This window comes from Microcaecilia unicolor, chromosome 3, assembly GCF_901765095.1.
Source record: "Microcaecilia unicolor chromosome 3, aMicUni1.1, whole genome shotgun sequence".
In the NCBI taxonomy this organism is placed as follows: domain Eukaryota; kingdom Metazoa; phylum Chordata; class Amphibia; order Gymnophiona; family Siphonopidae; genus Microcaecilia; species Microcaecilia unicolor.
The window spans coordinates 389452930-389478598 of record NC_044033.1 but is presented as its reverse complement, the minus strand read 5'-3'; the positions used below and the strand labels follow the sequence as shown (position 1 = coordinate 389478598).

Here is a 25669-nt window from a genome sequence, read left to right as displayed (position 1 = left end):
AGTTTGTTCTCTTGAGGCTAGAGTAAGCAGACTTGGAGGAGCTGAGGGAGACAGAGAGGTAAATAGAGGAGGCTGCAGGGGAGTTGTAGAGAATGGCCACCTCCAGCGAGGCAGCCTCTGTGCTGCCTTGGAGGTGGGAAGTCTCCTAAAAGGAGAGCATCACCCTGATGAAGCTGGAAGTAATCCTGTAGCCAGGACCAGCCCACCAAGGGATGCAATATCCTCTCGCTTTGTGGATGTGTCTCCAGGATATTCTGCCCAGGAGGGAAGGGTTAGGATGTCTGTTGTGCTTGGTGACTTGATTATTAGGCGTGTGGATAGCTGGGTGGCTGGTGGACATGAGGGTCGCCTGGTCACTTGCCTGCCTGGTGCAAAGGTGGTAGACCTCACAGGTCATTTAGACAGTACTGGGGAGGAGCCAGCTGTCTTGGTACATGTGGTACCAGTGACATAGGAAAATGTGGGAGGAAGGTTCTGGAAGCCAAATTTAGGCTCTTAGGTAGAAAGCTCAAATCTAGAACCTATAGGATAGCATTTTGAGACGTGCTTCCCCATTCCACGCACAGGGCCCAAGAGACAGGCAGAGCTCCAGTGTCTCAATGCATGGATGAGGCGATGGTGCATGGAGGAGGGTTTTAGATTAATAAGGAACTGGGTAACATTCTGGGGAAGGGGGAGCCTATTCCGGAATGATGGGCTCCACCTTAACCAGGGTGGGACCAGGCTGCTGGTATTGGCATTTTAAAAGATAGTGCAGCTTTTAACCTAGAAATGGGGGTAGGCTGACAGTCGTTCAAAAGCGCATGGTTCAGTAAACGGTATCTTTCAAATATATCTCCAAAACAGAGAAGAGCCGGTATTCCAATAGCAAGGTTGCAATAGAGACCATAGTAGACCAGATAATTTGAAATCTTCTGTCTGCTTTTTATTTAAAGATATCACTGTCAACTGTTGAGCAAGATGTAAACATGAAAAACAGTTTGAAATGTCTTTCCTTGTCATCAAGCAGATGAAGCCATTATGTATGGGTTGTGTCCATCAACCAGCAGGGGTAGATAGAGAGCACTCAACTTTTCACAGTGCCTCATGGCCAGCTAGCTCCACTGCCTCTTCAGTATTCTCTATCTCCCCAAGCAGGGTGGCTGCAGCTTCTTCAAGCTCCATCAAAAATCTGCCTGGGGGTGGCTCCTGGCTTGCCAGTTGTTAGCCAGGGTGTTAGAGGCTATAGCAGCTTCACTTTGAAGGCACATAGGTCAGCCCTTTCCCTGCCTTACCCGTGCCCCCGTGGATGTGGACATATTAGATTGCTTTTCCCTGTTCTTTCCCACTCAGTGGATGCAGGCACATTGGTTCGCCTTTCCCTGCCTTTCCCACTTATCTGAGCCTTCAGAGTGTTTTTATTTACCTCTTTTGCCTCTGCTTTCCTCACAGCGTTAAAAAAAAAAAAAAAAAAGTTGCGTCGCGCTTTAGCGCAGCGATCTTGGAAAAGAGGTGTTTTTCTTGAGATTCTTCTGCAGGACCGGAGCTGTGATACTCGGTCTAGTGAGGTAAGAGTGTTTTCTGACTCTTCCGGGGTGGGCCCGCGATCGGGACGTTTTTGGCGCGAACCGCCATTTTTGAATTTTACCACCGTTTTCGGCGATGGCTGCGGAGACTGTAAAGCGCTGTTCTAAACGTGGCAAGCGCAAATCAGCAGCGGGGCTCTGTAATTCATGCTGTACAGACGGTAGAGCTGGCCCGAGCATAGCGAGCGGCGATCTTTCGCGCTCTGAGCTGGCAGCGGACGCCATTTTGGATTTTCCACATGGCGCGGCCTCTGTTGCGACGGAGAGCCCTGAATCCTGGGGGGGGGGGGGGGGGGGGGTGTCCTCTGAGTGAGGCTAATAATAGAGCTGGTCAGGTCAATGGTCCATCTATCCCAGTATTTCCTCCTATTTTTTTAAAAGTATTTCCATGTAACTTCTTTGAGTGCCCCCTAGTCTTTGTACTTTCGGAACGAGTCAAATATTGATTTACTTCTACTCGTTCTATACCACTCAGGATTTTGTAGACCTCAATCATATCTCCCCTCATCTCTTTTCCAAGCTGAACAGCCCTAACCTCTTTAGCCTTTCCTCATACGAGAAGAGTTCATCCCCTTTATCGTTTTAATCCCTCTTCTTTGATGAACCTTTTCTAATTTTGCTATATGTTTTTTGAGATATGGTGACCACAACTGAATGCAGTGCTCAAGGTGTGAACGCACCATGGAGCGATACAAGGGCATTATAGTATTTTTGGTCTTATTCATCATCCCTTTCCTAATAATTCCTAACATCCTGTTTGCTTTTTTGGCTGTCTCGAAAATGGCTGTGCCGATGTAAGAGGAGGGAGGCCAGCAGAGAGCCATTGATCTGTGATTGCCCAGGTAGTCGCACAAGAGTTGTGCTTACCGTAAAACCTTTGTGCTCATGTGTCAGGCATGTTCCTCTCTCTTAACTTTCCAATCCTGAATTCTAATAGAGCAAATATAATTTAAGTGCTACTAGTGTTGAGCGTTTCAAAGTTTGGTTTTTTTCAGCACTGTTCCATACATAAGAACATAAGTGTTGCCATTCTGAGACGGTCCAAAGGTCCATGAAGCCCAGTATCCTGTTTCCAACAGTGGCCAATCCAGGTTGCAAAGGACCAGGCAAGATCCCAAAACAGTAAAACGGATTTCATGTTGCTTATCTTACAAATAAGCAGTGGATTTTCCCAAGTCCATCTTAATAATGGACTATGGACTTTTCTTTTAGGAAATTATCCAAACCTTTTTTAAACTCTGCGAATCTAACTGCTTTTGCCACATTCTCTGGCAGCATATTCCAGAGTTTAATTACACATTGAGTGAAGAAATATTTTCTCCATGTTAAATTTACTACTTAATAGCTTCTTTGCGTGCTTCCTAATCCTAGTATTTTTGGAAAGAGTAAACAAGTGATTCATGTCTACTCATTCCACTCCATTTAGTGTAGACATGTTATCATATCTCCCCTCGGCTGTCTTTTCTCCAAGCTGAAGAGCCCTAGCCGCTTTAGCCTTTCCTCATAGGGAGGGAAGTCTATCTCCTTTATCATTTTCGTTGTACTTCTTCTCTTTATTTTTTGTAATTCATAAGAACATAAGAGTAGCCATTCTGGGTCAGCCCAGTATTCTGTTTTCCAAACAGTGGCCAATCCAGGTCACAAGTACCTGGCAGAAACCCAAATTGTGGCAACACTCCATACTACAAATTCCAGGCAAGCAGTTGTATCCCATGTCTGTCTCAATAGCAGACTATAGACTTTTCCTCCAGGAATTTATCCAAACCTTTTTTTAAACCCAGATACGCTAACCGCTGTTAACACATCCTCCAGCAAAGAGTTTGAGAGCATAACTATTAGTTGAGTGAAAAAATATTTCCTCCTATTTGTTTTAGAAGTATTTCCATGTAACTTCCTCAAGTGTCCCCTAGTCTTTGTACTTTTGGAACGAGTAAAAAATCGATTTACTTCCATTGTTCTACACCACTCAGGATTTTCTAGCCCTCAGTCATATCTCCCCTCATCCATCTCTTTTCCAAGCTGAAGAGCCCTAACCTCTTTAGCCTTTCCTCATACGAGTTCCATCTCCTTTATCATTTTGGTCGCTCTTCTTTGAGCTAGAAGGCTGTATAGAGAGAGGTGTGACCAGCAGAAGAAAAGAGGTGTTGATGCCCCTGTACAAGTCGTTGGTGAGGCCCCACCTGGAGTATTGTGTTCAGTTTTGGAGGCCGTATCTTGCTAAGGATGTAAAAAGAATTGAAGCGGTGCAAAGAAAAGCTACGAGGATGGTATGGGATTTGCGTTACAAGACGTATGAGGAGAGACTTGCGGACCTGAACATGTATACCCTGGAGGAAAGGAGGAACAGGGGTGATATGATACAGACGTTCAAATATTTGAAAGGTATTAATCCGCAAACGAACCTTTTCCGGAAATGGGAAGGCGGTAGAACGAGAGGGCATGAAATGAGATTGAAGGGGGGCAGAGTCAAGAAGAATGTCAGGAAGTATTTTTTCACGGAGAGGGTGGTGGATGCTTGGAATGCCCTCCCGCCAGAGGTGGTGGAGATGAAAACGGTAACGGAATTCAAACATGCGTGGGATAAACATAAAGGAATCCTGTGCAGAAGAAAGGGATCCTCAGGAGCTTAGCCTAGAATGGGTGGCAGAGCTGGTGGTTGGGAGGCGGGGCTAGTGTGGGCAGACTTATACGGTCTGTGCTGGGGCTGGTGGTTGGGAGGCGGGACTAGTGCTGGGCAGACTTATACAGTCTGTGCCGGGGCTGGTGGTTGGGCGGCGGGGATAGTGCTGGGCAGACTTATACGGTCTGTGCCAGAGCCTGTGGTGGGTGGCAGGGATAGTGCTGGGCAGACTTATACGGTCTGTGCCAGAGCTGGTGGTTGGGAGGCGGGGTTGGTGGTTGGGAGGCGGGGATAGTGCTGGGCAGACTTATATGGTCTGTGCCAGAGCCGGTGGTGGGTGGCAGGGATAGTGCTGGGCAGACTTATACGGTCTGTGCCGGGGTTGGTGGTTTGGGAGGCGGGGATAGGGCTGGCCAGACTTATACGATCTGTGCACTGAAGAGGACAGTACAAATAAAAAAAAGTAGCACATATGAATTTATCTTCTTGGGCAGACTGGATGGACCGTGCAGGTCTTTTTCTGCCGTCATCTACTATGTTACTATGTTTGACAATTTGAATAAACATTTATTATGTCTAATACTTATTTATTGGCTAGAGTTTTAATTGCCTGGAATTCTGCCTGGGGGAGTAAAGATTTACTCGAGACCAGGAGATGTCCGGAAGGTTACTTCTGTCCCAGAGGCAAGACAGTATTATACAGTTACTTCAGGTCATAGGGTCAGTGAGCTTCAGGCCTTAGTAGTGCATGCACCTTATACTAAGTTTTATCACAATAGAGTAGTCCTCCGCACGCACCCTACGTTTCTGCCGAAGGTATTGTCGGATTTCCATCTGAACCAGTCAGTTCTCTTGCCAACATTTTTTCCCCATCCTCATTCCCACCCTGGCGAAAGCAGTTTGCACACCTTGGACTGCAAGAGAGCATTGGCTTTTTTACGTGGAGCGGACGAAGTCCTTCAGGCAGTCCGCCCAGTTGGTTGTCTCTTTTGATCCCAACAGTAGGGGAGCCACCATCAGAAAACGCACAATTTCAAATTGGCTAGCAGATTGCATTTCTTTCACTTATGCCCAAGTTGGGTTGACTCTGGAGGGCCATGTCACGGCTCATAATGTTAGAGCCATGGCTGTGTCAGTGGTTCACTTAGTCAGCCTCCATTGAAGAAATTTGTAAGGCTGCAACGTGGTCATCAGTCCACACATTCACATCTCACTACTGCCTTCAGCAGGATACCAGACACAACAGTCTGTTTTGGCAGTCAGTGCTGCAGAATCTGTTCGGGGCTTAGGATCCAACTCCACCCCCCTAGGCTTGTTTTTCTTCTGTTCCAGGCTGCACTCTCAACTTGCTGTATATAGTTTCAGGTTAATCTATGTTATGTCCTTGCCGTTGTGAAGCCCAATTAACCAGTGTTCAGTGTTTTGAGTGAGCCCCTACGTCTTGCCCCATCCTTGGCCACCTTTAAATCTAGACTGAAAGCCCACCTCTTTAACATTGCTTTTGACTCGTAACCACTTGCCTCCACCTACCCTCCTCTCCTCCTTCCTGTACACATTAATTTGATTTGCTTACTTTATTTTTGTCTATTAGATTGTAAGCTCTTTGAGCAGGGACTGTCTTTCTTCTATGTTTGTGCAGCGCTGCGTACGCCTTGTAGCGCTATAGAAATGCTAAATAGTAGTAGTAGTAGCCTGAATGCTAGGGATACCCCACATGTGAGAACAAGCAGCCTGCTTGTCCTCGGAGAAAGCGAAGATACTTACCTGTAGCAGGTATTCTCTGAGGACAGTAGACTGACTGTTCTCACAAACCCACCCACCTCCCCTTTGGAGTTATTTGTTTATATGCTTTTGATTTAACTGGAGGGGCACACTCGCGTGATGGGTGGGAAGTCATCTGCGCATGCGCGCTGCTTGCGCGCCAGAAGACTCTGACAAATTTTTCATATATTTTGCTTGGAAAATGCCAGTTCTTGGGTCGACGTACAATGTCTGCTCTCCTCGGAGAAGACCTGCTACAGGGAGGTAAATATCTTCGCTATGCGGTGCAGGTGATTTGCTACTATTCATTTTCTCAAATTGCCCCATTACATCTTCCAGTTTTACTGAGATTTCATTCATTTTCTCTGACTCAGCATTGAATACCATTTCTGGCAATGGTATCTCTTCCATATCTTCCTCGGTGAAGACCGTAGGAAAGAATTTATTTAACCTATCCACTATGGCCTTGTCTTCCCTGAATTCCCCCTTTACTCCTCGGTCATCTAGCAGTCCATCCGATTCTTTTGCCAGCTTCTTGCTTTTAATATATCTAAAAAAAAAAAAGTTTTTACTATGTGTATTTGCCTCCAATGCAATCTTTTTTTCAAAGTCCCTTTTTGCCTTCCTTATCAGCGCTTTGCATCTGACTTTGCCATTCCTTATACAAATCTAAAACCCTCCTCCCTGCATCATCACCTCATCTACACCTTAAGACTCCAGAGCTCTGCCTGTCTCTTAGGCCCTTTGCATGGAACGGGGTGCATTTCTGAAAATGCTACTCTGGGAGATCTACATTTATTTATTTATTTATTGCATTTGTATCCCACATTTTCTCACCATATGGCAGGTTCAATGTGGCTTATATATTGCTAAAAAGGGGGTTACAAATTTAATGTAGTACATAATACAGAAGTACAATAAACGCTTAGGTTAAGTACATAAGTAATGCCACACTGAGAAAAGACCAAGGATCCATCGAGCCCAGCATCCTGTCCACGACAGCGGTCAATCCAGGCCAAGGGCACCTGGCAAGCTTCTCAAACATAGAAACATTCTATACATGTTATTCCTGGAATTGTGGATTTTTTCCCAAGTCCATTTAGTAGTGGTTTATGGACTTGTCCTTTAGGAAACCGTCTAACCCCTTTTAAAACTCTGCCAAGCTAACCGCCTTCAGCACGTTCTCCGGCAACGAATTCCAGAGTTTAATTACGCGTTGGGTGAAGAAAACTTTTCTCCGATTTGTTTTAAATTTACTACACTGTAGTTCCATCTCACAATATGCTATATTAGCATATTGTGAGAGAAGTTAATATTATTGTTTTCCATTTCTGAACTTTTCGTGATGTATGGTGGTGTGGGATTAGGCAGATCCAGATGTGTTTTTAGGTTTTTTCTGAATTTTAGGTAGTTTTCTGTGAGTCTCAGGTCTTTGTGTAGTGAGTTCCAAAGTTGTGTGCCTATAAAGGAGAGGCTGGTGGCATGTGAAGATATGTATTTGACTTCCAGAACCTCCCTCCCACGTTTTCCTATGTCATTGGTACCTACATTTATCAAGACAGCCGTCTCTTTCCCAGTGCTGTCGAAAATCTTATCTAGGTGCTGAGTGAGATCTGCCACCTTTGCACCAGCTATCTACATGCCTAATAGTCGAATTACCAACTACAATGGCCATCCTAATCCTTCCCTCCTGGGCAGAAGCTCCTGGAGACACATCCTCGATGCGAGAGGATATTGCTTCCCCTGGTGGGCTGATCCTGGCTACAGGATTACTTCCAACTTCACCCCGTCTTGAAGTAGTCCCGATCAGACAATGTTGAGGTTTGAGAGTTATGTATTTGATATACTGCCTTTCTGTGGTACAGCCAAATCAGTTTACATTTATTATATGTAGTTATTTTCTCCTGTCCCATGTGGACTTTCAATACAAGTTTTTGTACCTGGGGCAATGTAGGGTTAAGTGACTTGCCCAGGGTCACAAGAAGCTGCAGTGGGAATTGATCCCAGATCTTGGGGTCTCAGCCCACTGCACTATTTGTCTGTGCTATCAACAGACCTCACAGCTGTTGCATAGTAATGACCTATGCGCTAGCTGTCAGAGCCAGCTATATCTCCGCCAGCCCTGGTCATGTCAAGACCTGGCCCACTCCCACATTAGGAAGCTGGTGAGGCCTTTTTTTAATTCAAAGGTTTCTGTTTTACAGTTGACAGTAGTGTGGGCTTGTGCTTTTGCCTACCATACTGAAATCCCTTCATTAACTGCTTAATACAGCTTAATAGAAGGGCTCCAAAGTGATTTACTAACAGAACATATTCTCAAAAAGTTCATTGAAAAACTGGGATATTTTTTCAGTATTAAGTTGTGGATTTTTTAAAAATTGTGTTTAAAGTCATGCCCATTGTGGGATGTCTTCTCATTTTAATGGTTAATCCCTGTTGACTTTGTAGATTTGCAGGTAAGTGAGTATATGTTTAGCTTTACTTACAGACCTTAATGTGATTAAAAAATGATATCTACTAGTCCCAGAGTGATTAGGAGATCTAGCTTGCCTGTTCCCTAACTTTCTCTTCTCTTACAGGTGTGAAGTAGCTCAATATGAGTGGCCTTGGTGACAGTTCGACAGAGCCCACTAATCATGATACCAGAAAGAGGAAAGGGTCCCCATGTGATGGATTGGTGCCTAGGTAAGCATATTTTTTCTTCCTATCTATATCCAGTTTGTCTTTAGTTTCCTCTATTTATGGCCCCTCATTCCACCACACCAATCTTGCCCTCATAGCATACCTGTATGACACATAGCCCTTTGAAAGAAAAGGTTTTTCCTTTTAAGCTTTCTCAGTGCCATTCTGGAGCTGTCAACAGTTGCAGCTGTGAAAGTAATAAGGTTTATATGTGCTTGACAAAAGTATGCTTTACTGTTGAATTTCTGATGTACCAGTGCTATAGCATCAAATCCTCTTTGCTGGAGTGGTTAATACGTTTTTCCATTTTAATTGATCCTTGGATGTAATGGAAATAGTTTTGACTACTGGAATAAGAAAACAAGAGGTTAAGTATCAAGATTTGTGAGTCACTAGCTTGCAGTTCTGACCAAAGGTATTTAGGTAACTCTGGTCAAATTTAATCTATTTTAAGTTGTTAGATTTCTTAGCCACCTATCTTTACATTCTTAAGTGGCTTACCTTAATGCATTCATAAGTTAACATAAAATTAACACATTTAGGGCCCTTTATTTCTAAGCCGCACTAGTGTTTTTAGTGCATGCTAAAATCGCTAAGCGCTAGAGTCGCCCATATGTTCCTGTGGGTGACTTAGCGTTTAACACATTCTAATCATTAGCATGCACTAAAAGTGTTAATGTGCCCTTAGTGTTGCTTAATATACAGGGCTCTTTACTGAAATTTCGTCCCAAGGACGAGGTACAGGAACATCCTTCAGAAAATGAGAGATGCACAATAATGCTTCTTTCTATAAAAGCAAACATCAACTAAAATTCAGCATTCTACTAGAAACCAATGTTAAAAACTTCAAGAATTTACGTATGCTCATCTAAATCGATGGTCTTTCAGTTTCTTTCTGAAACCAGTATTCAAAGCCTTTATGCTCCTAATTTTGAGAGTTATGCTCATAAAGGGCTGAGCGCATTTATTTGTTACTCAGTTTCATTAAATTGTTAAATTTAGGAACATAAAGAGTGGATGTCAGGGGTGTATTTAGGGCAGGGAAAAAGATTAGGGCTTAACACTAATTTTCAGTACTAGGTTCATAAATTCTGCTCATAAATCTGGGCAAACCAATGACAGGCTTTAATTTATGAGCATCCTAAATTAAGATGAATTTTCAGCTTAAAGCTAAGATCCTAAGTTTGGCTGAAAATAGGGTACAAATTTAGGAGGCTTATTTAGGAACATAAATTTAGGAACTCGGCAATTTCTGTATATTGGGCCCCAAATAGTTTGGTTCCTAAGCAAATCTCAGTATGTTTTAATGAATCTTGAAGTGACCAGAAGTAAGCGCAAATCTTTACATGATATAAAAGGTTACATGACATCTTTCTGGAAATAACTAATGCATAAGAAACATCTTAAAAGCCATTCTGAGTCAGACTGATGTCTGTCGAACCCTGTATCCTGATAGTGGCCAGTCCAGATTGCAAGTACCCAACATGTCCCAAAAAATATAGATCAAATTTCCATAGTTAATTTCCAGAGATAGGCAATTGCTCTCACAAGTCTACCTGGCTAATACTTTTCTTTATTGAATTTTCCTCCCAAGAACTTGTCCAGTCCTATTTAGTCTGATTACGCTATAATAAAATGAGGAAAAAGGATGGAAAAAAAAACTTACAGGAGATGCTGCAAAGGTCAGAACTTAATAGGTATGGATGATGATCAAAAATACTATACTGGAAGCGCAGACCAGGTATATGCCACATATTAAAGGTGGAAGGAAGGCCAAATGACAGCAAGCATAGTTAAAAAGTAAGGTGAAGGAGGCTATTGGAGCTAAAAGAACATCCTTCAGCCCGGCCCAAGAGGACGCATCGGAGCGAGCCACAATCTCTGTGCTCCAAAGCCAAGCCCCGATCGAGGTAAGGAGCGCTGCACCTGATCGGACCCGACCACAAATGCCGGACACACGGGAGGCACAGCGTGGCAGTGCGGCGGACAATGCTGCCGAACTGGCGAACGGCCTGCTGTCAAACCGGAGCGCGTTCTGTGGCGGGCTCTCGTCCCGTGGTGGACTCGCATGGTGAGCAATAGAAGAGAGCGTCGCCAGGGCCCCAGCGCCGACGCCACGCAACTTCCACCCCAAACTGATGTCGCAACCCTGCAGTGAGGGACCCGAGTAGCGGAGGCACCCAAAGCTGGACCTCGTGTCCCAGAGCACCGGACGATGTAACAGTAAGAGGAGTTTAAGGTGACTAATTTAAAGAAAGGTGCACATGAGGTCCTAACTGTCAGATGGAGGAACCCAGATCTGGCGCACACCAGCAGCGAGAACCCTGGGCCACAAACAGCTGCTTCCTACCTCCAGCCAATGACTTAGCACCCTACGACTTGAGGAACCACCGCAAGTCACAGCACCGCATTTACCGTGCAAGGAGCTTACTCCCCAACCACCCAGCCCTGAGCTGCCCACACTTCAATGACCACTGCCTCTCCCCGCAACGACAGTCTCTTTCAACCTCCTGTCACTTGCGCTGCACGGACTACGAAGCCTTAGCGCCCTAGGACAATACCCTCGATCATCTGACAGTCACCTAAAGTTATGCAGAAACTCGTGGAGTCAAATTATAGCACCCTCACACCTACTCAAGTGCATTAAAGTGAATTAAAGCCACCTTTTCATAAGACTTCTACCTCCAAACTTTGACACATCTCTACATCTCAGATCTACGGGAAATATATCTGAACAACTAATAGCGTGTAAATTATTCTTAATTAACCAAAAAATCCACCTCCACTGCTCACCAGCATTATAAGAGATCCAGAGCCACTGTTGACCTCAAGAGACCTAAGCCCATACGGTAAAATCACCAAATCCACAAGACCTGATCACAAGACACTAGCCCAAAGAACAAAACCACAACACAACCCTCTAACGCAGCCTTCCAACCGCCTAAAGCGATTCGACACCACAATGAACACCGTCAAACTGCTTCTACTAATTTATTCCATATCCCTGATCCACCACTAACCACCCCACTCACTGAAAGCAACATCATACCCACAATACACAATCTCACCAGACTGTCCAGACACAACACATCCCACCAAACTGACAACAACCAAAACAATGGAAGATTGCCAAAATTTGGACAACATCAACACAAAGGAAAGAAAGGGCATAATAAACCCACACTACAAGAGAATCAACAACTAACAAAAGTCAACAGAACACCAAACACTGTTGACCCCTACCAAATAATTCAAGTGGGATACATCAACGCCAGATCAGTAGTTAATAAATCAACAATAATAACAGACTGGATCATGGCAGACAAACTCGACCTACTATTCATCAATGAAACTTGGATCCATGATCAAAATGACACCATAATTCTAGATCTTTGCCCCCCAGGTTACAAAATCACTCACTGGACCAGGAAAGAAAAAAGAGGTGGAGGCATAGCACTAATAGATCCTACTTCACCACAGTAACCGTAGCCAAGTCCATAATACTCCAACTTGAAATATCCTCAATCAGAATCCATCATACAACCCTGCTTGACCACCTAAACTGTGTCTTGTTTTACATACCACCAGGTAACTGGAACAAATGTCAATCACACTTTATGGATTTAATATCAAACACATGCGTATCTAACTCCAATTTACTTATACTAGGTGACATCAATCTTCACCTAGAAGACTCTTACTCTACCAATGCACGAGAATGCAAGGAATTCCACCAATTATGGGGCCTTAAATGGCCACATATGCAAGCTACCCACGTTAAAGGGCACACACTTGACCTTATCACACACAAATTGTCCACAGACCAGAACCTAATACTATCAGACACAAAATGAACAGACACACCATGGTCAGACCATTACAAATTAAACCTATCCCTACAATGGCGGAAAAAAGGTTCACACCATACACAAGAACACACAACTTACACCACGAGAAGTCAATTAGACTCTGAAATATTCTGGCAACAGATTTACAACAATGCATGGACAGCACAAACGGACTCGATACACTGTCTCCTAGATTGGGGTAACAGATGCAGAAGAATATTAGACAAAATAGCACCACTACAAACAAGAACCGCACGCAGGCATAACTCGATACCATGGTATACTGAAGAATTGAAAAAACTAAAAACACAAACTAGGAAACTTGAACGAGCATGGAAAAAAATGAAATATGTACACACACTCAACGCATGGAAACTAATCCAAAGAAAATACAAATATGCAGAGAGACAAACTAAAAGGATTACAAAACCAAAATAGGACCAGACTACAAAGACACGAACAAATTGTATCAACTCATGAACAAATTACTAGATACCACATTGGTTACCACAGCCAACACAGACACCCCATCTGCAGACGAACTTGCCAAATATTTTAATGAGAAAATTATAAACCTACGCAATACATTACCACAGAACACCACCGACATCGAAAAATTTATTGAGTGGACCCAACCCACGGTGAATATCCAGCACACCGATTCTGGACAAACTTCGCTCTCATTACCGATGAAATAGTCAACCAAGTGATTAACAGGTTTGCCAAGACTCACTGTAAATTGGACACCTGCCCCAACTACCTGATAAAATCCGCCCCTCAACGCTTTAGAACTGACCTCACATTTCACCTAAACCACATGCTGCAACATGGACTCTTCCCTAAGGATAAAGCAACATACTACTCACCCCTATACCTAAAGACACACACACACAAAAAAAAAAGCAAATGAAATCACCAACTACCACCCGGTAGCATCTATCCCTCTGGTAGTCAAACTGTTGGAAAGCATGGTAACCAAGCAACTTACCGACTACTTAAACAAATTCTCAATATTACACAAATCACAATCAGGATTTTGCTCCAACCACAGCACTGAAACAGTGCTAATTACTCTCCTAACCAAATTCAAACAAGAAATTGCAACTGGCAAAAGCATACTTCTCCTACAATTCAACATGTCTAGTGCGTTCGACATGGTAAACCACAATATATTACTAAACATCCTAGAATACTTTGGGATTGGTGGAAACGTGCTCAGCTGGATCAAGGGTTTCCTAACCACAGGAACATACCAAGTGATATCAAACTCGAACATATCAGCACCATGGAAACCAGAATGTGGAGTACCCCAAGGATCACCGCTATCACCGACCCTTTTCAACTTAATGATGACCTCACTAGCCAAATCCTTATCCAACCATGGTCTTAACCCCTACATCTATGCAGATGATGTCACAATATACATCCCATACAAACATGATCTAACAGAAATCACCAGCGAAATCAAACTCAGCCTGCAAATCATGAACTCATGGGCGGATGCAATTTAACTAAAACTCAACACAGAAAAAAACACATTGTCTCATCCTCTCATCTCAATACAACAGGAAGAAACCCACCAATATAAACACCCCTGATTACACCCTTCCTGTTTCAGACAACCTGAAAATTCTTGGAGTTACAATCGACCAAAACCTAACGCTAGAAAGCGAAGCGAAAGCTACAACAAAGAAAATGTTCCACTCAATGTGGAAACTCAAACGAGTAAAACCCTTCTTCCCGAGGGAAATAGTCCGTAACCTGGTACAATCAATGGTACTAAGTCACCTAGACTACTGCAAAGGAATCTATGCGGGATGCAAAGAACAAATCATTAAGAAACTCCAAACGGCCCAAAACACAGCAGCCAGACTTACATTTGGAAAAACAAGATTCGAAAGCACCAAACCTTTACGAGAAAAACTGCACTGGCTCCTAATCAAAGAACGAATTGCGTTCAAAATCTGCACCCTGGTTCATAAAATTTTTCACGGTGAGGCCCCGGTATACATGGCAGACTTCATAGACTTACCAACTAGAAACACGAAACGATCAGCATGCATATATCTAAATCCCATTATCCAAGCTGCAAAGGTCTAAAATATAAATCAACTTACGCATCTAGCTTCTCCTACATAAGCATGCAACTATGGAACGCCCTACCAAATGTCTTGAAAACATTGCACGATCTAACAAACTTCTGGAAATCATTAAAAACCAACCTGTTCAAGAAGGCATACCCTAATGATCCAACTTAAAGGCCTGAATCCTGCAACACAATGAAACTAATACTAGAACTGGACAAAACTTAACTCTTCCTCCTTGATTACCTAATGTGTTCTCACTCGTGAACTTTAACACACTACCACTCTGTATCTGTCATACCGGAATTGGCGATCGCCATCACGGTACTATGTAAGCCACATTGAGCCTGCAAATAGGTGGGAAAATGTGGGATACAAATGCAACATATAAATGAGTTGAGGGAGCTGAAATAAATCTCTATAAACCTGGAAGATGTAATAAGACCATTTGACAAACTAAAGAGTAGCAAATCATCTTGGCCAGATGGTATACATCCCAGAGTACTGGTAGAACTAAAATTGAAATTGGAGATCTACTATTAGCAATTTTGTAATTTCTTTAAAATCAAGCATGATTGGTTTGCTTAAAATTTGGTTAATTGACAAATATGGAAAAACCAAATCTCAGCGATGTACAAAAAAAATTAAATAAGATAAAGAACTCCAATATAAAAATAAGACAGAACACTATCACACAGAACAATTCAATCACACATCACATAGCATATATATATAATTATTCCAGTTGCCATGCTGTGCCTGACAGCACTAATCCACATTAAAAGTGAAAGTAAAAAGGTGTGTCTAAGTTTCGCTTGAATTGTTTTAAGGGAGATGTCTAGTCTTAGGTTTAAAGGTAGACTGTTCCAGTAGTAGGTTGTGAGGAAAAAGAAAGCAGTGCTCATAGATTCCCAGCGTGCATGGAAGGAAGTATCATTCTGTGATCGAGAGATTAAAATAAACATGCAGAAACATAAGTTATGGGGAAACGGGATAAGTAGTCCAGCATCCCATTATGAAGGGCTCTGAAAGTTAAAACTAGAATTTTAAACCAAACCCTAAACTGAACTGGTACCAGAAGATTGGAGGAAGGCCAATGTAACGTCAGTTTTTAAAAAAGGTTCCAGAGGTAACCCGGGAAATTATGGATCAGTGAGCCTGATGTCAGTGCTGGGCAAAATGGTAGAGACCATTATACAGAACAAAATTACTGAACATATATATAATCATAGATTAATGGAACAAGGCCCACATGGATTTAGCCTAGGGGAATCTTGATTTACCAATCTGCTACATTTCTTTGAAGGGATGATTAAACATGTAGGTAAAGGTGAGATGGTGGATATTGTGTATCTGAATTTTCAGAAGCCATTTGATAAAGTACTTCATAATCAATTTCTGAGGAAATTAAAAAGTCCATGGAAAAGGAAGCAGTGTCCTATTGTGGATTAAGAGCTGATTAAAAGATAGAAAACAGAGAGTAGGGTTAAATGGTCAGTATTGTGAATGGAGAAGGGTACATAGTAGGGTTCCCCATGGATCCGTGCTAGGATTACTGCTTTATTAACATATTTATAAATGACCTTGGAACAGGAATAACGAGTGAGGTGATCAAATTTGCTAACGAGGCAAAGCTATTCAAAGTTGTTAAATCACAAGAGGATTGTGAAAAATTGCAGGAGGACCTTATGAGACTGGGAGATGGGGCATCAAAATTGAACGTTAAATGTCATCTACTAAGTGATGCACGTAGGGAAGAGTAGCCCAGATTTATCGCTGCATGATGCAAGGTTCCACGTTAGGAGTCACCACCCAGGAAAAGGATCTAGGTGTCATTCATACATTGAAATCCTCTGCTCAGTGTGCAGCATCGGACAAGAAAGCAAATACAATGTAAGAAATTATTAGGAAAGGATTGGAGAAGAAACTAAGAATTTTATAATGCCTTTGTATTGCCCCATAGTGCAATTGCACCTTGAGTATTGTGTACAATTTTGGTCACCACTTCTGAAGTATATAGTGGAATTAGAAAAGATACAGAAAAGGGTGACCAAAATGATAAAGGAGCTTGAAGAACTTCACCGTATGAGGGAGGGCAGTGCCGTAGCGAGGGCGGCTGACACCCGGGGCGGTTCGCTGCTGCGCACCCCCCCCCCGGAGCGCATTCTTAACAAAGAGGGCGGGTGGGAGGGCCGCCCCGACCCAAGTGCAGATCGCTGGGAGCTGCGTCGGCTCCGCTAGTTCCCTGCTCTCTCTGCCCCGGAACAGGAAGTAACCTGTTCCGGGGCAGAGAAAGCAGTGAACCAGTGGAGCAGACACCCCCCTAGCAGCGTGCATCCGGGGCGGACTGCCCCACCGCCCCCCCTTCCTACGCCACTGAGGGAGGGCTGTTCAGCTTGAAGAGATGGCTTGAGGGGAGATGATAGAGGTCTATAAAATTCATAGTGGAAAGAGATGAGTAGATTTGAATGACTGGTTTGCTCTTTCCAAAAATACAAGGATTTGGGAGCATGTAATGAAGCTCTTAAGTAGTACATTTATTGTTAACTTTCTTAATGTCTATTTTCATTTCACTGTCTTTCTCTTCCTCCTGTCCAGGTGGGTGGTAGTATAACCCCAGGAATAAACTCTTCCCCATCATACATGCATTTCATTTTGCTGATACTCATACTAGCAGCTTTTTCAGTTGCTTGTATGAGTATGTAGAACAATGTTCCAGGACATTTGAGACTTTGTTCAAATAAGCAACAGTTTAAGAAATATTTAAAGATTTCATTATTTTATGAAGGCATTTTAGAGGGATGAACTTAGATTTGTTGATGAGTTCTACTATAAGCTGGAAATTATTTTTGAATGTGTTAACTGGGCAATTGTTTAATATGTATTGAGTTCATATAGGTTTACTTGTATTGTGCTTTGGTTCAAAACAGGTTACAAATGTGGAAAATAAATAAAAGCATGGCATTTCTGTCCATAAAGATTCCACATTACATTTTGTTTCTGCAGAATTTTTAATCCTTTTTGACTCTGCCATTCTTAATATATAGCATCACTCCCTTAACCGATGTGATCCACCCTGTCATTTTGATATAATTTTTATCCTGGTATCACAGTAACCTATTGGTTGCCCACCTTTCATGAGGTTTCAGAGATGTCTATTAGATATAGTTCTCCATTTATATATATGTATTCTAACTCTTGTACTTGTTAGACTTTTGGCATTTGCATACAATTGAACATTTTTTAATATGTATTTATAGTCTGTGTAGCTACTAATGCAGGTAATTTGGAATTATTTCCGTGGAAGTCACCTTGCTCTGCCAGTGAGCGGAGAGTCTTATGGTAGCCATCTCTGCAGCACATATCGCAGGTGTGGAAAATGTGCAGTAGATTTCCTTATCTAGAATGCTTTGGATCCAGGTGAATGGGAGCTGGGACAAATGCTTGTGTTCCAGTGGGGTGCAACCTTTCTTCAGTCTGATTGCATCTTGGTGGAACGCCAAGGCCCACTGGTTCTTCAGTAGGTGAAAGGAGCAGGAGACCCAGAGCATCAATACTTTAATCCATGAGTAGCTGCAAGAGGAGCCCCTGCATGTGTTTCTCCTATGGTCCCTCATCAGTTGTGTGATGCACAAGATTGCAAGTCAGTCATAACAACGAAAAAAAGAGGGAACAACAGACAATGTACCCACTTGCACTTTTATTGAACATCTAGGACTCGACACGAGTCGTGTCTCGGCCCACAAGGGCCTTCTTCAGGAGTCACTAAAAACATGTAAACAAATCAGGAGTCAAAATAATATTGCATTGACACAAGTAAAATATACAAAAAAATTAAAATGAATAAACAATTAGAGCATAACAAAAATGAAACAAATCCAATAATCATGTGTATAAATTGTAGCAAAATGTCAATAAGATTAGAGATAACGTAGCAAAACTAAGTTAAAACATGGTCCAAAGACAATCCAACATGAAAATCATACCTTGGTTAGATGTATGCTGATAAGACTAGGGTGGTGCAGAAATGTCCAGTGTTTAAAACAAGGCATAAGCCTGTATTTTGGAACAAAAAAATTGCAATGTCTTTCTATTCCATACTAAAGAGACTACTAAGAATACATATTGAGAACATTATAAATTGTGTAGTGGTATCATTTGGTAGCATGTTTGTAAGAACAAAGAATATACCCAACCAAAATCTATTATCAATTGAAAAGAGACAAAAAAACTAGCAATCGGATCAAACTGCATCTATTTCAAAGCCAAAAAAATAGATGCTGAATAAAGCGCGGCAAAAGAGAGCACCACTCTGAGGCTGAAGGAGGAGAAAAAAAGAAACCATGATGCAGTACCGTGTTGCTGCTAAAACACTTTGTGAAAACGCTTGGACTCTTGAGAGCGCAAACTGCTAAATGAATTGCACAAAAAAACTGCCCTTAAAATACTATAGAGTGCATAAACCTCACTACTGGAGTTGGTGACCTATTGAAGACAGGTCAGCACTCAAGAATGATGGTGCACTAAAAAAGAAAAGCGAAACTGCACCCATGGGACCCATCGGCTGGTTTCTCCTTCACATATACATTGGCTGGTTTTTATTCGGTTTTGTTGAAGAGAGCAGCTGTACTGTCCTTTGTTTAAAAAAAAAAAAAAAAAGTTTGTTCTAGATTCTAGTAAGGTTGGTTTTAGTTCGGTTATCTGATTTTGTTGATCAGTACTATTTACTTGATATTTTTCAATTTGGTTTTAGAGCCAAATATTATATGGGAATTTTGTTAATCTCTATATGGAAACTTTATTAATGCCTATGCTGGATGAGATTAGGTTAGGCTTGGACAGAGGAGAGAGAGTTTGTTTTAAAAAAATATCATTGTATGTAGCAGCCACATTTGATACCGTTGATCATGTCTTATTGCTTGAGTATTTAAAATCATTTGGTATCTCTGACAATGTTAGTGTGCTTTAGATCTTTCTTGAGTGATTGAAAATTTCAGGTTATTCAAATGTCCTTAAAATCAGAATGGATGTCTGTGAAGTCAAGAGGTACCGTAGGGTTCTTCGTTATCTGCCCCATCTGTTTGTTTTCCCCCCAATATGTAAACTAGTGGATTTGGACGTTAGTTACTGTTTATATGCTGATGATCTTCAGTTTTATTTTCCTTTGTCATCTCAACTTGAAGGTGTTAACAATCCCTTGGAGCAGTACGAGCCTGATTGAATGCTAATGCTCTCTCTTTGAGTATTGGCAAACCCGAATTTTATGATGATCTTGTTTTGGAGAAAAATGTCCCGTTTCAAATTTTCGGTTTGAAAATATCCTTTCCTATTTTGGGTTCCGTGAAAAGCTTAGGAGTAATTCTAGATACTGTGTTGTCATTTAAGCAACAAATTTCTGCTGTTAAAATTGTCTTTTTTTTTTTTTTACTGTGATTAATTGTGAGGCTTAAAGACTTGCTCTCTGTAGAACTTTTTTCAGTATGTAATGCAGAGTTATGTTTTGCCTCACTTATATTAGTGCAATGCTCTTTTTTTTTTGTGGACTTCCAAAAAAAAAAAAACTTTGAGGGCATTGCAGGTAACTCAAAACTCTGTGCTGCCCGGTTGACTTGGGGCATGAGTAGGGTTGATCTTGTGACTCCCAAACTTCAGGAGCTTCATTAGTTGTCGATCTCTTGGCACATCAAATTTTTAAATTTTGATGTTGGTTTTTAAAGCCATACATTTTCTAATTCTTTTTTTCTTATGTGGTGATTAGAACTGCACATAATATTCAGGGTGTGGTCACATAATGTAGTATGTTGGCGTCTATGATAACATACTATGGAGTATGTATACTAAGGTGTGTTAGCGTTTCTAACGCACCTTTAAATTTAAGGCGCATTAAACGTTAACGCACATATACATTTCTATGTTCCCATAGTGTACCTTAAAATAGAAGAGAGAGTGGGATGTTTGACCACAGAAACCCTTTTGGCAAACGCTGAAATTTTACTCATCGCTCACTGTGTTTTTTTGCGAAGGCCTTTTTAAAGACCAGCTTTTATTCAATCTTTCACTACATCCGTGCATCAGATGCTCTCCACTAACTGAGACTCCTGATGCAGGCCTAGCGGCTGAAACACAACGTTTGTGTCGAGTCTTTTGATTTAATAAATGTTTGTTTCTTTAAGAATCCACCTTTCCAGTGTTTGGTTTCTGTGGTCAAACATTCCACTCTCCTATTCTGTGTTTCTCCGTGGGATGTTCGAGTTCTCCGCCTTCGGCGGATTATCCTGAACCCATAGAGGCATGTTTTCAAAGCACTTAGCCTTCCAAAGTTCCATAGGTTTCTATGGAACTTTGAAAGGCTAAGTGCTTTGAAAATATGCCTCATAGTGTACCTTAGCAAACATAGGCATATACTATTTTGTTTGCAAAAAATGTGGTCAGAGTTTTATCCCGGCACTCTGCACATGGTTAAACACTGGCATCATAAAACAAGTCAGTCAGCAACTTGCCACCTTGTCAATCTCATATAGGCAGTTACATGAACAAATCACCGTGATACCACTACTTTCAACCCCAAGAATGTCCTCCCCTCCCCATCATTTATTCACCAATCAACTTTATGATTCTACCCTTCCCCCCCCCCCCCCCACACTTGTCCTACTTTCCAACTACTGAAGTTGCTGAAGCTTATGATAAGTGAAACAGACATTCCTGTCAGGACTTTGATATTTAAGCTATGTGCTTGTTTTTCTTATTTTGAAATATATTATGATGAAGTGAAAATGATGATTTGAAAGTTTTCATTAAAAATATTTTGATGCATCTGTTTACACTTTCCAAAAATACTAGGACTAGGGGGCATACAATGAAGCTACAATGTAGTAAATTTAAAACGAATCGGAGAAAATCTTTCTTCACTCAACGTGTAATTAAACTCTGGAATTTGTTGCCAGAGAATGTGGTAAAGGCTGTTAGCTTAGCAGAGTTTTAAAAAAAGAAGGTTTGGACAGCTTCCTAAAGGAAAAGTCCATAGACCATTATTAAATGGACTTGGGGAAAATCCACTATTTCTGGGATAAGCAGTACAGAATGTTTTGTTCTTTTTTGGGATCTTGCCAGGTATTTGTGACCTGGATTGGCCCCTGTTGGAAACAGGATACTGGGCTTGATGGTCCTTTGGTCTTTGCCAGTATGGCAATATTTATGTATTTACGTAATTAAGAAGGTTTTTTTTATTGACCAGTGATATTAACTGAGTCGAGCTTATGCTGACTCATTGCTGACATAAGTGTCACAGCACACTTTTGAGGTCTTTTTCCTCTTTATATTAATGAGATTTTTGATAGTTATTGTGCTGTTAGGTATTTTGATTTCAGGTTTGTTCTGGTGTTTTGATACCAAGTTTTTTTGAGGTTGCTGAATGTTTTCCCTATTTTTGTTTTGGAGTGGGTTTCTAAAAGTGCATAATGCTGTCCTATCAACTGTGGATCAGAACCTGAAGGTCTATCAGCCTTCAAGAGACTTGTGATCTCAGGGCCATATCTTGTTGGATATACCTTCTGTTTGTCAAGTTCATCTTGCTGAAGATCGTGCTCATTTATAGGACCAAATTTGTGGAATTCACTCCCTTTAGAGGTGCGTCAAATTACCTCATTGTCAATGTTAGCTGTAACCTGCTTAGATGTTTTGGATAGGCGGGATATAAATTTGACAAAATAAATAAGTAACTCGCTCTTCAGGGACTTAACTGTTGTGATTAATGGAAAGAGAATTACCAGGTAAGAGACAGTGTTTCCCTACGTGAGTTCAAATTCTACCAGTGAATTTTCCTGCCCATTAAGAATTAAAAAAAAAATTCATTAAAGCCATCCACCTCAAACCCCCACCAATCAGGTTTGAGAACCCTCTATATAAAGACAAATTGCAGCCCCCACAGCACACCGTGAAGAAAGCTTCTTATTCGTACATAGCAAGACCTGGACAGCTATTGTAATCTTGATGCCAGCAGTGGAAACCTAAGAGAACAAATTGCATAGTGCCCCTGTATTACTACATGATATGACTGCACCTTGAATATTATGTGCAGTTCTAGTTGCCACATCTGAAAAAAGATATAGTAGAATTAGAAATATATGGAGAAAGTTGACCAAAATGATACGATGGCATGTAGCTAAGGGGAGCATATTTAATATAGGTTATTTTATTTCTCTTTAGCAGTCAACGTTCACAAGATGTATCACAAACTAAAATAAATTCAGGACAATATAAAATATAATGTGGTAGTGTATAGTCAGTTACGAATAACCACTCTCCACCTTGGATTTGGTTTGGGGTTTGGTTGGTATTCCAATTTGATGGAGTATGTAAGTAGATGGTTGGGAATTTCTCCTAGATATGGACTGGATTTAGGCTGTCAATGATTATTATAATTTCTTTTTATTAAATTTTGTTTTTGCTTAATGAATTTATGTATCTGTGAAAACATGCAATAAATAAAAGGGTAGGGAGAGAATTAGATTTCATAAGATTTTGTTTGCGAATTTCTGGTTTTTGTAATTGGAGAGATTCTGAGATACCAGAGCTGTATTGTATTGCGTAGATTGCAATGAAAGCTTTGAATGTTTTAAAGTTTTTCCTCAGAAAACGCTCAACAGTATAATCGAGAGCACCCCACTGCTATTATCTCAGGAGGATATTTTTATGTAAGGAAAATTGATCTGTTTTCACTCTCACTGCTTGAAAGTTTGTCACAGCAACAGGTGCACTTATTTTTCACTGAAATGTTCCCACAAAGCAAGAGTTTTTTTTTCCCCCTCTTTGTTTCTATGAGGATCTATTTACCATCTTCTCAGGAACATCACTTTGACCGTCTCTAAAATGTTTACTTTCTACATAGCAAGTTTTATATTTCATACCTTTTGAATGTATTTTAAAAGCTGTATCCTTTCCCAACTCCAAACACAAGTAGCCCCATTTTAGTTTGTTTAGGCTGGAAATAAACATGGATATATAATTGTTCAGATTGGACCATCATTTTAGAACAGCAGGTCTGCAGGTGCAAAGTGAAAATGATGCATGTCTGCAATAGGCATATTAAAAAAAAAATGCGGAAAATACATGTTTATCCTATGCAAAATAAGGTGACACAAATGTTCAGAGTTGGTGTTGTCACATATCCAGAGCCTGACGTGTGGAACTAGACGCTCATGTCCACGATGCTACTGAAATCTGTTGCACGCGTGGTTCCGTCTTCTGGCGTGTCATTTCAGTGTGCCGTAGGCTGTGCACATCATTCCTGTGTGCCTTCCTGTGACGGCACACACTTGTGGGCGTGATCCTCCCTTGACGTCAGATGCCCTCGGCTGTTAAGGGAGGATTCTTCTCCTATTCCTTGCCTCAGCTGCTACTTTATTGTATAGTACTGGTGCATTTCTTCTCTGTTGATTTACCTGCCTGGACTTCTGCCCGGACCTGACCTTGCCTTTGGATCGCCACCTGCCTGGACTTCTGCCTGAATTTGACCTTGCCATTGGATCACCGCCTGCCTGGACCTCTGCTTGAACTTACATAAGTATTGCCATACTGGGAAAGACCAAAGGTCCATTGAGCCCAGCATCCTGTTTCCAACAGTGGCCAATCCAGGTCACAAATACCTGGCAAGATCCCAAAAATGTACAAAACATTTTATACTGCTTATCCCAGAAATTGTGGATTTTCCCAAGTCTGTTTAATAATGGTCTATGGACGTTTCCTTTAGGAAGCTGTCTAAACCTTTTTTAAACTCCGCTAAGCTAACCGCCTTTACCACATTCTCTGGCAACGAATTCCAAAGTTTAATTACAGGTTGAGTGAAGAAACATTTTCTCCAATTCGTTTTAAATTTACTACATTATAGCTTCATCGCATGCCCCCTAGTCCTAGTATTTTTGGAAAGCGTAAACAGACGCTTCACACCTACCTGTTCAATTCCACTCATTATTTTATAGACCTCTAACATATCTCCCGTCATCCGCCTTTTCTCCAAGCTGAAGAGCCCTAGCCGCTTTAGCCTTTCCTCATAGGGAAGTCGTCCCATCCCCTTTATCATTTTCATTGCCCTTCTCTGCACCTTCTAATTCCACTATATCTTTTTTCAGATACGGCGACCAGAATTGAACACAATATTCGAGGTGCGGTCGCACCATGGAGAGATACAAAGGCATTATAACATCCTCATTTTTGTTTTCTATTCCTTTCCTAATAATACCTAACATTCTATTTAATTTCTTAGCTGCAGCAGCACACTGAGCAGAAGGTTTCAACGTATCATGAACGACAACACCTAGATCCCTTTCTTGGTCCATGACTCCTAATGTGGAATCTTGCATGACGTAGCTATAATTCAGGTTCCTCTTTCCCACATGCATCACTTTGCACTTGCTCACATTAAACGTCATCAGCCATTTAGACACCCAGTCTCCCAGTCTCATAAGGTCCTCTTGTAATTTTTCTCAATCCTCCTGCGATTTAACGACTTTGAATAACTTTGTGCCATCAGCAAACTTGACCTTGCCTTTGGATCATCGCCTGCCTGGAGCTCCGCCTGAACTTGACCTTGCCTGTGGATCACCGCCTGCCTCGACCTTCGCCTGAACCTGACCTCACCCTCTGATCGGCACCTGCCTGGACCTCTGCCTGAACCTGACCTTGCCTTTGGATCACCACCTGCCTGGACCTCTGCTTGAACTTCTTGACTTTGCCTTTGGACCACCGCCCGCCTGGACCTCTGCCTGAACTTGGCCTTGCCTTTGGACCACCGCCCACCTGGAGCTGTGCCTGAACTTGGGCTTGCCTTTGGATCACCGCCTGCCTGGACCTCTGCCTGAACTTGACCTTGCCCGTGGATCATCGCCTGCCTGGACCTCCGCCTGAACCTGACCTCGCCCTCTGATCACCGCCTGCCTGGGCCTTGGCCTACCTTAGCCCTAGCCCTGCCTCCTCTCACTGCTGGCGTCTGCCTTTTTCTGCCAACCTCACTTACTCTTCAGACCAGGGCCATCGTTTGCCATCCTGCAGACAAGACTGGTAACTTTCTGGTTAGTGTCTCCCAGCCCAGTTCCTATCGAAGTTCTGCTGGCC

At 41.9% G+C, this 25669-nt stretch overlaps 1 protein-coding gene across 5 annotated transcripts in view; it reads left to right on the top strand.

Annotated features, from left to right (window-relative positions):
• Nucleotides 1-25669, top strand: part of NCOA1 (nuclear receptor coactivator 1) — a 660387-nt gene that overhangs the window by 149968 nt on the left and 484750 nt on the right. For all 5 annotated transcript variants that reach the window (XM_030198687.1, XM_030198689.1, XM_030198688.1 and 2 more), the window contains one exon: nucleotides 8526-8631. In XM_030198687.1, the coding sequence (XP_030054547.1) occupies nucleotides 8543-8631 (89 nt within the window). In that variant the 5' untranslated portion in view covers nucleotides 8526-8542. The remainder of the gene's footprint in view (nucleotides 1-8525; nucleotides 8632-25669) is intronic.